General features: G+C 45.6%; 1 protein-coding gene across 4 annotated transcripts in view; it reads right to left on the reverse strand.

The window, feature by feature from the left end:
* Positions 1-5,112: 5,112 nt before the first annotated feature.
* ZNRD2 (zinc ribbon domain containing 2) overlaps positions 5,113-10,208 on the reverse strand; it is a 13,974-nt gene continuing 8,878 nt past the window's right edge. For 2 of the 4 annotated variants that reach the window (XM_075325288.1, XM_075325287.1), the window contains exons 2-5: positions 8,983-9,050; positions 7,853-7,998; positions 7,659-7,743; positions 5,113-5,678 (exon numbers count right to left, since the gene is read on the reverse strand). In XM_075325288.1, the coding sequence (XP_075181403.1) occupies positions 5,371-5,678; positions 7,659-7,743; positions 7,853-7,998; positions 8,983-8,995 (552 nt within the window). In that variant the 5' untranslated portion in view covers positions 8,996-9,050 and the 3' untranslated portion in view covers positions 5,113-5,370. Of the gene's footprint in view, positions 5,679-7,658; positions 7,744-7,852; positions 8,002-8,982; positions 9,051-10,208 lie in introns of all 4 variants that reach the window. The other 2 variants (XM_075325286.1, XM_075325285.1) reach the window with 1 other exon arrangement.

The following is a 10,208-nucleotide window of genomic DNA, read 5'->3' on the forward strand; positions in this document are numbered from 1 at the left end:
GATTCCCTCTAAGCCTATTCTACTCTTTATTTTAATGTTCAGGATTGTGGGCAGAATTTGACATTTCCAAATATGTGCAGCCTATTCACCAATTGTAACAAAAATGTTGTGTAAGCATACTTTAATCTCCGTGACACCTCTTTCCGCAGGAGTGATTTTATGACCACCTGAAATTTTATCTTGCAATATAAGAGGAACATGTGGCTTTATTTTTGCTTTATAAAAAAAAAAAAAAAAAAAAAGGTAAAATAAAGAGCATTTTTTATTTGCGAAATTCATGAACAACATGCATTTTTTTAAAAAAATTTGGCACAAAAAATGCCAACAAATACCAAAAGGAGTGGGAAAAAAGGCAACTGATGAAAGGGGCCAATAGTCTGCTATTAAAGCTCACACTGGATCAGGTCTTTAGATGGCATTTTGGTCAGTATTTTGCACATGCTCGCCAACTTTCACGAAGCGTCCATTAGGCTCGCAGAAAAAGGGGAGACTTTTTAAGACAAGAGAAAGTATCTCTCCGCGGCTCCTCCAAACACTCTGGAGATTGAGCCATTCCAGAAGGTTTCTTGTACCCCTGGAGGAGGGGGGGGGACCAAGCGTGAATGGGCATGTGTATGGCGGCATCCCAATATTTTGGACAGTGCGGTCCTCATTCCACTCCCTTCCGGATTATCAATTAGGTAAAGTTGTAAAGTTGTGATTTTGCATTGGTAAAATGCAAAAACATCAAAGTGTTGTAAACCTTTCCATTGTATCTTCTTTTTCCTCTTCAAGTTCCACTCCTGGTTTTGACTTGATGCAACAAAAGACCGACGAGAGAACTGCAACGTGTAAAAGAAGCCGGAACAGAAACATCGTCAGGATCTTTCTAACATTGAAATGCCATTTATTGGACGAAATTGATAAAAAGGCACTCACCGGTACCGCTGTGCAAAAAAAATCCTTTATTTTAATGTCGTGTTACATATCAGGGCATCGGGGGAGGGAGAACAAAAACAATATGTTGGACAACGGCCGTTTCGCGCCCACTCATGGCGCTTCCACAGGTTCACACAAATGTGGACCCGTGGAAGCGCCGTGAGCGGGCGCGAAACGGCCGTTGTCCAGCATGTTGTTTTTGTTCTCCCTCCCCCGATGCTCTGATATGTAACACGACATTCCAATAAAGGATTTTTTTGCACAGCGGTACCAGTGAGTGCCTTTCTATCAATTATGTCCTCTACATGTATGATTTGCCGTTTTGAAGGAGCACCACAGTACCTGTGTCAGGCTGCCTGCTTGCTGGAATAATAGCCGCTCCAGAGACATGGTGTTTTCGGTTCCCAAGACGTGAATGTTGGAACGATATTCCTGGTGAGATTGTTTGCTCACATATTGAACAGTGCCCAGCTTTATTCTCTCTGAACTTTGCATTTTTGAAATGTCATTTATTACCGAGGACGCGTCACCAGGACAAAAGTGAGCAGTTTTATTCCCTGACTATTCAGTTTTGTTTTTTTTTCCTTTCTTAAAACCGCCCTATGGTTCCAGAGATTCGGGCCTTTTTTTTTTATATTCAGCGCTTTTTTATAATCTGTACTAAGAGAGTGTGGCTCTAATTTAGGCCGCTGCTCCAGTTGTGGTCTAACCGGTGCCTATGGGCTTCCTGATGCCCTCCAAATTCCCAATGGAACTGGGCCATCACTTAATAAACAGTGGAACCCAGATGATGGATTTAGAAAAGGAAAAAACAAAAGAATTAATCAAATAATTGCAAAAAACTTGACACATTCGACCTAGTGGCACGTCCTTTTTAAAAGGGAACCTGTCACCACTTTTTTGGCCTATAGGCTGCGGCCACCACCACCGGACTTTTATATACAGCATGTTAGAATGCTGTATATAAGAGCCCAGGCCGCTGTGAGAATATAAAAAACACTTTATAATACTTACCTGACGGTCGCGCGGTTGGCCACATGGGTGTCTCCGTTCTCCGGTGACGCCTCTTTTGGCCATCTTTGTTCTTCTCTAGCCGCGGTGCATGACGGGTCCGACGTCATCCACACTCGCCGGTATTCAGGTCCTGAGCAGTGCAGATCAAAGTATTGTAGTGCGCCTGCGCAGGACCGGCGAGTGTGTATGACGTAGCCGAGTCATGTACCCAGGCTTCAGAAAGAGGACGAAGATGGCCAAAAGAGGCGGCGCCCGCACCGGAGAACGGAGACGCCCATATGGCCAACCGCGCGACCGTTAGGTAAGTATTATAAAGTGTTTTTTATGTTTTACACAGGAGCCTGGGCTCTTATATACAGCATGCTAGAATGCTGTATATATTAGAGCCCGGTGGTGGTGGCCGCAGCTTATAAGCCAAAAAAGTGGTGACAGGTTCCCTTTAAAAACCTAAAATAAATAGATTTGTAAAACACAATCAATTTCCAAAAGTGTTCTTGGCTTTGGATGTCTCCCAGTAACAAAAAAAAAATAAAAAATACATGCATCGGAGGCTTTGACCTTCCTGGTAGCCCATGGTTAGTTCTTGTATCTTTCATACCAGGTTGCACATGCTCAGTAGGCACTTTCTATGCCTCTATAGTGGGCATCTTCTTTTTTGCAGAGAGCCGGCATGTGTGTGATTGCACCGTTCGTCTCCTCCGCTCCAACGGTGCGTCTTGGTTGTGTGAAAGATGCAGAAGTGCCAGTCACCAAACCACCAGTGATTTTTCTCATTAAACCCACGAATATTTATGTCCTACAAGAAAGTGCTCTGTACGGGATGACATCAACCGATCTGCGCCTGACCTCCTTCCTAATCAACGCAGATCTGACATTGCCACAATCAACGGGGGTCTCGGTGCACTCCGGCCATGAACAAAAGACGCACAAAGTTCTTAATCTTCCGGGATCCCAGGCTCGGCTTACGAGAGTTCACCTTTGTGCCGCACGATGTGCAGATGACGTCACAACAGGCCGTTGAGTCAAACTCCGTGCCGAGGAGCCAGGAAGCTCAGGAAATTTGCAGCACTCCGGTCCACGACCCAGAGTTGTGTGAAGTGATCCGCTCATCTCTATTCATCAATATGAAAGTAGTGGACAACCCCTTTAAAGCACCACCCCTGTAGGTTTTTTCAGTGCTGAAGTGGCGCCTTAAATCTAAGGCCTGTTCCCTCGGTCTTAGGGTAGGATTCCACTTGCGAGAGACTCGCGCGTATCTCTCATCGCATCTCCCAGGACGACTTGCCTCTTTCCCAACGGGGTCGTCTCAGCTCAGCTGCATAGAAATAGATGCAGCTGACCCGCTCCTGTCAGGAGAGAGGCAGGCCGTCCTGGGAGATGCGATGCGAGATACGTGCGAGTCTCTCGCAAGTGGAATCCTACCCTTATACTCACCCTGCTGCGTGTTCACCTTTTTCCCGCGATTGGTCCGGTGCCGTAACGTCTGTTTGTCTGGAAGTCAGAAGCTATGTCATAAGAGTTCAATACAAGTGTATGAAAGCTAGACTTGTATTGAGTTGTGACCTCTGGCGTTATCCATGAAACACATTCGAGCTGTCGGCAGGTCACAAACTGCTTGAGACCGTTCTGACGCTCAGTTGCATTGAACCCTTGTCACATAAGTTTTGATTTCCAAATAGTCAGAAGTCGTGGGCAAAAGATTGCAAAAACAGATGAGGGTGAGTATAAAGAGAGAGTGAGCATTATATTAGGGGCAAGAAACTTAAGCGGGCTTTACACGCTGCGACATCACTAGCAATTGCTAGCGATGTTGAGTGCGATAGCACCTGCCCCCGTTGTACGGCCGATATGTGGTTATCGCTCTCGTAGCGAACATTATCGCTACGGCAGCTTCACACGCACATACCTGCTCTCCGACGTCGCACTGGCCGCCAATCCGCCTCCTTTCTAAGGGGGGCGGGTCGTGCGGCGTCACAGGGCAGCTGTCCAACAGAAGCGGAGGGGCGGAGATGAGCGGGATGTAAACATCCCGCCCACCTCCTTCCTTCCGCATTGCCGGTGGAGGCAGGTAAGGAGATGTTCCTCGCTCCTGAGGTGTCACACATAGCGATGTGTGCTGCCGCAGGAACGACGAACAACATCGCTAAAGAGCAGTAAACGATTTTTGGTTTCAGGACGACCTCTCCGCGGCAAACGATTTTGCCCTGTTTTGCGATCGTTTCAGATCGCTCTTAAGTGTCACACACTGCGATATCGTTAATGTGCGTGACAAACACCGTGACCCCGACGATAAAATCATTAACGATATCGTAGCGTGTAAAGCCCGCTTTAGATTTTAAGCAGCAATCCAGAGGTGAAATATTAATAAATAAAATAATAAATATTATATTATTAATAATAATAAAAATAATAATAATAATAATAATAATAAATAGAAGCTGGAGTGGTACTTAAAAGGACAAAAACATGAGAGAAAAAAAAAAAAAAACAACATGTTACGATAGTTGTGCTTTATGTAAAAAATAAAGACGCTCTTACCGGGTTTGTCTGCAAATAAGACACTCGCTTATAGTAGTTTTTGTCCCGAAAACTGCACTAGGGCTTATTTTTGGGATAGGGCTTATTCTCAGCGAAATACGGTTGAAGGAAAGCTTACCCCAACAAAAGCAGACCCTGCTTCCAAGGAGAATCATACTTTCCTGCGTGGTTCCCAGATCTTACTGCGATTTTTGGTGGGTGCTCCCAGCAGGTATGCTGCAGGCGGTCCTTCCCTGCTTCTGGCCGACACAATACATCAGATCACACACATACACACACCAGATCGCACACAAAATTACACATCATAACACACACACACACACACACACACACACACACACACCACATCCAGCGATACTAATTGCTTCCGGCCAGCAGGGGAAGAAGGGATGCAGTGCAGTGGAGAGCTAGGACCTGCGGTGGAACGCATCGAAGAACCCGCGGTGGAACGCATCGAAGAACCCGCGGAGGAACGCATCGAGGACCCGCGGAGGAACGCATCGAGGACCCGCGGTGGAAAGCATCGAAGACCCGCGGTGGAACGCATCGAAGACCCGCGGAGGAACGCATCGAGGACCCGCGGAGGAACGCATCGAGGACCCGCGGAGGAACACAAGAATAAGGAGGCAGCAGCGACAGCCAAATGATGAAAGTGTCTTTTAATTCATCCAATGTGACCTAATAAATACTTCTTTTGGTAAAGCTGGCTGAGCAGCTAAACAATTACTTGGCTAACGAGCAAAATATGGCAATAAAAGAATAATAATACCATCTATATTTACTGTAATCCTGACAAATAAGCCATTAAGTGAGTATGCAAAACAATCGGGAAAAACATGGGCAAGAATCTGCAAGAGAGAAGTTCATACAAGTCTTTCCCTAAGCTTGACCACCACGTTATCAATGTCGGAGGTCTCGAAGTGACTTCAGGCTCTGGGCACAAGTGCCGATCAGGGCGCAGAGTTGGGAGCTATGCTCCACCGAACTGGTTTCTTTCAGCTGGTGAGTGGCCCAGTTCATCTTCTCTAGGAGAGCCACCTCTGCTGAAGCCACGGGGTCGCGGACGTTACTAGCAACGACGACGTCTATGGGAGTGGAATCGAGGATGGTCACTGGGGGGGCGGCTGCTGGGGCATCGAGGACAGGGCTGTCCTGCTGGCAGAGTTGATGTTCCCGAACCTGAGACAGGGCAGCTTTAGCATTGAGAACTTCAGAGAAAAAAAAAAAAACAAAGTGCAAAATTAGTCAAAAGGGAGAGTGGGTGGGTGAAACGAACAAACAGAGTTACATAGGTTAAAAACAAACAAGTCAGTGGGGATCTGACCCAATGAAAACGACATGATCGAGATGGAAAGATGGCTGCATATTATAGTCACGTTCTAGTGTAAATGTTTCCGTGTTAGTCATTTATGTAACACTTTGTACAAAAGACTTTGTTGGTGATGAAGCTTCAAGACGCCTCCTGTATGTAGAAACGAGCCACCTGCATTGCTCAGGTGGATTTTGGCCCATTCTTCCACACAAACTCGTCACATCCTGCAGGTCCTGGCTCCTTCTATGAACTCGGAGCTTTATTCCCTTCCATACATTTGCTATTGGATTCAGCTCCGGTGATCGGCTCGGTCATTCTAGCAGCTTTATTTTCTTTCTCTTTAACCAGTTGATCGTTTCCTCGGCTATGTATTTGGGATCATTGTCTTGCTGAAATGTCCACCCTCGTTTCATCGTCATCATCCTGGTAGATGGCAGCAGATTTTTTTATTAAGAATGTCTCTGTACATTTGTCCATTCATCCTTCCTTCGATTATATGAAGTTTGCTAGTGACATATGCTGAGGAAAAACAGACCCACACCATGATGTTCCCACCTCCACACTTCACCGTTATTGGTGCTTTTTGGGAGATTTGTATTTTGGCCTACAAATATGGTGTAGTATGACATCCAAAGAGTTCAATTTTGGTCTCATCTGACCAGACTATATTCTCCCAGTATTTCACAGGTTTGACTAAATGTTGTTGATTAAACTTTAAAACACTCTTAAACCTACTTTATGTTCAGCAATGGAGTCTTGCATAGTGAGCGTGCATACAGGAGCGTGCATACAGGAGCGTGCATACAGGCCATGGAGGGTGAATGCATTATTGATTGTTTTCTTTGAACAATTGTACTTGCTGATTCCAGGTCTTTCTGTCACTCTCCACAGATGGCCTTTGGCTCTTGGACAACTCTTCTGATAATTATTTTCATTCTTGCAGGGAGCACCTGGTCGTGGCTGATTTATGCTGAAATTAAGTTCTTTCCACTTCCGGATTATGGCCTCAACAGTGCTCATTGGAACCTCCAGTAGTTTAGAAATTACACAGCGGCCTGGCTCTTATATACAGCATGTTAGAATGCTGTATATGAGCCCACTGGTGGTGGCCACAGCTTATAGGCTCCAAATCTGCTGACAGGTTCCCTTTAAGTGACGGACTTAAGCCGTAGTGTGATCACATTGCGTTCTGGTCTCCGTTCAGTGGTCCCGTCAGGGCTTCCATCCAAACACCCAACAAAACGGGTTTCGGATGTATACACTGTCGGGACCATTGACTATAATGGTGCAGATGGAGTCCCCCTGTGCTCTGTCGTGCACCATTTTCGGGAGTATACGCTTTCTGGAGGCAGACACCCAGACATAGTAGACTGCATTTGGGTTTTCACCTCCAGTAAGTAAGTATATTCCTGAAGACGGTGCACAAGAGAGCACACGGTGACTCTCCCTGTCTGCACCATTATAGTCAATGGCCTCGTTGGCGCATGCGTCCAAAACCCATTTTACGGGGGGTTTGGACGGAAGCCCCAATGGGACCACTGAATGGAGATCAGAACGCAATGTGAAAGCGGACTTAGACGTTTGATGGAAAAACAGATTAAATATATATAAAATATTATATAATATATATATTATACACACACATACATACATATACATACACACACACATATATTATATATATTATATTATATATACACACACACACACACACACACACACACATACATATATACATACACACACGCTTATTCTTTTTTTTTTGTATTTTTTTATTTTTTTTTAATTATATGATGCAGTGTGAAAAATCATTGTTGATGCCATTTACGGGGGATCACAAACAATGGCAGACTGTATACTACCGCACTGTACGTACCTGGGTTGTCTTTTTCAGTATCGGAATCAAGTTCTTGACATGAAATACAGAGTAATTTTTTCTGACGGTCCTGTAATAATATCGTCTATAGAGGAGGAAAAGAAGGAAAAAAAAAAAAGAAGGAAAAAGAAAAATCAGTACAATGTAAGGAGGCTGGAGGAGAAGTGTGTGGGGCCGGACCGGCGCTCGCTCACCCCACAGGTCTCGCAGCTCTCTCCCAGCATTCGATATCCCTTCAGTAAGTAATCGCCCATCATTTTGCTAATCTTATCACTGCGCTCTCGTCGCGCTCTTAAGAGTTTCATGTCGGCCTCCGATGGAGGAGACCACGTGTCATCATCTTCTGTCCAAAATGGGTAAAAAGAGGATACAAATTGCATTGGATGGAAAAAAAAGTAATGGACAAAATAAAAAAGTCTGGATTCAAGAAATGTGACATCGACTCAATCCCATCGCCCCATCCTTCTATTCTCTCTGAGATGCCTGGCAGCAACCTATTCCCCTTGCCTCTATTGAAAACACATGCACGCTCAACTAAACCAAGCATGCATAGTATGGACATTTTATTTTACTAAAATGCATGTCTTTGGGTGTAAAAAACATTTTTGCGATTGGGTTTCATTACAAATGTTGCACCGTTTGATTTCTATAGTCCCCGTGGTGCAATTTGCATTGCTGGCTGCAAAGTGAGTCAACTGAGAATCTATCAGTGAGCTCGTTCTGATGGGAAGTTTGTTATTTTTTTCCTATCTGAGCTTCTCTCAGATGATTTATGATCACATCAAAATTCATCTCTCCTTGTTGTGGTCTGAAGTCATAAATCAGCTGAGAAGAGCTCAGAAAGACAGGTCATAAGGTTGGAAACTATGAGAACGAGCTCACTGACAGGTTCTCAGTTTACATTGCTGGCTGCAGAAAAGGTAAGGGAAACAAAACAACTCTTAAAAGCTAAATGGTGGAAACCTTTTTGATGAAACACAATTATCAAAATTATTTTTAGACCAAAATACAAGCACTTAAAGGGGTTGTCCAATGATGTGCAGAGAGGCCGATTGTTATTATTATGATCCACAGGTGTTGTGCACGTCTTAGTCTAACAAACAGGATCACTTGTTGCTTGTGCCCGCGTCTCTGCAAGTGCATGGGGTCAAAATCTCACCGGCTCATTTTTCGATGTGCCTCTAGTTATCACCAAATAAACCCTTTAAGTAAATAAAAAAAAATAAATGACCCCAAAGGTGTTCTTATCCTTCCAGAAAAGACAACATCACCCACGCCAGGAAGAAATTGGTTGGATGTAACAATGCAAGACGGCTCCACTCACCCTGTAATGCCATGATGCCGAAACTAGAGGCTGATGCCGGTAACCTGGAACGTCACAAGCGCCTAGATCTAAAGGGGAAAAAAAGGAAGAATAAACATAACTAGTAGTGATGAGCGGGCACTACCATGCTCAGGTGCTCAGTACTTGTACCTAGTGATGAGCGGGCACTACCATGCTCGGGTTCTCAGTACTTGTACCTAGTGATGAGCGGGCACTACCATGCTCGGGTGCTCAGTACTTGTACCTAGTGATGAGCGGGCACTACCATGCTCGGGTTCTCAGTACTTGTACCTAGTGATGAGCGGGCACTACCATGCTCGGGTTCTCAGTACTTGTACCTAGTGATGAGCGGGCACTACCATGCTCACGTGCTCTGTACTCGTAACTAGTGATGAGCGGGCACTACCATGCTCGGGTGCTCTGTACTCGTAACTAGTGATGAGCAGGCACTACCATGCTCGGGTTCTCAGTACTCGTAACTAGTGATGAGCGAGCACTACCATGCTCGGGTGCTCAGTACTTGTAACTAGTGATGAGCGGGCACTACCATGCTCGGGTGCTCTGTACTCGTAACTAGTGATGAGCGAGCACTACCATGCTCGGGTGCTCAGTACTTGTAACTAGTGATGAGCGGGCACTACCATGCTCGGGTGCTCTGTACTCGTAACTAGTGATGAGCGGGCACTACCATGCTCGAGTGCTCAGTACTTGTAACTAGTGATGAGCGGGCACTACCATGCTCGGTACTCGTAACTAGTGATGAGTGGGCACTACCATGCTCAGGTGCTCAGTACTCGTAACTAGTGATGAGCGGGCACTACCATGCTCGGGTGCTCAGTACTCGTAACTAGTGATGAGCGGGCACTACCATGCTCAGGTGTTCAGTACTTGTAACTAGTGATGCGCGAGCACTACCATGCTCGGGTGCTCAGTACTTTTAACTAGTGATGAGCGAGCACTACCATGCTCAGGTGCTCAGTACTCGTAACTAGTGATCAGCGGGCACTACCATGCTCGGGTGCTCGGTAGTCGTAACTAGTGATCAGCGGGCACTACCATGCTCGGGTGCTCAGTACTTTTAACTAGTGATGAGCGAGCACTACCATGCACTGGTGCTCAGTACTTGTAACTAGTGATGAGCGGGCACTACCATGCTCGGGTGCTCAGTACTCGTAACTAGTGATCAGCGGGCACTACCATGCTCGGGTGCTCGGTAGTCGTAACTA

The sequence above is a fragment of the Anomaloglossus baeobatrachus genome, chromosome 10 (genome assembly GCF_048569485.1).
Source record: "Anomaloglossus baeobatrachus isolate aAnoBae1 chromosome 10, aAnoBae1.hap1, whole genome shotgun sequence".
Taxonomy (NCBI): Eukaryota; Metazoa; Chordata; class Amphibia; order Anura; family Aromobatidae; genus Anomaloglossus; species Anomaloglossus baeobatrachus.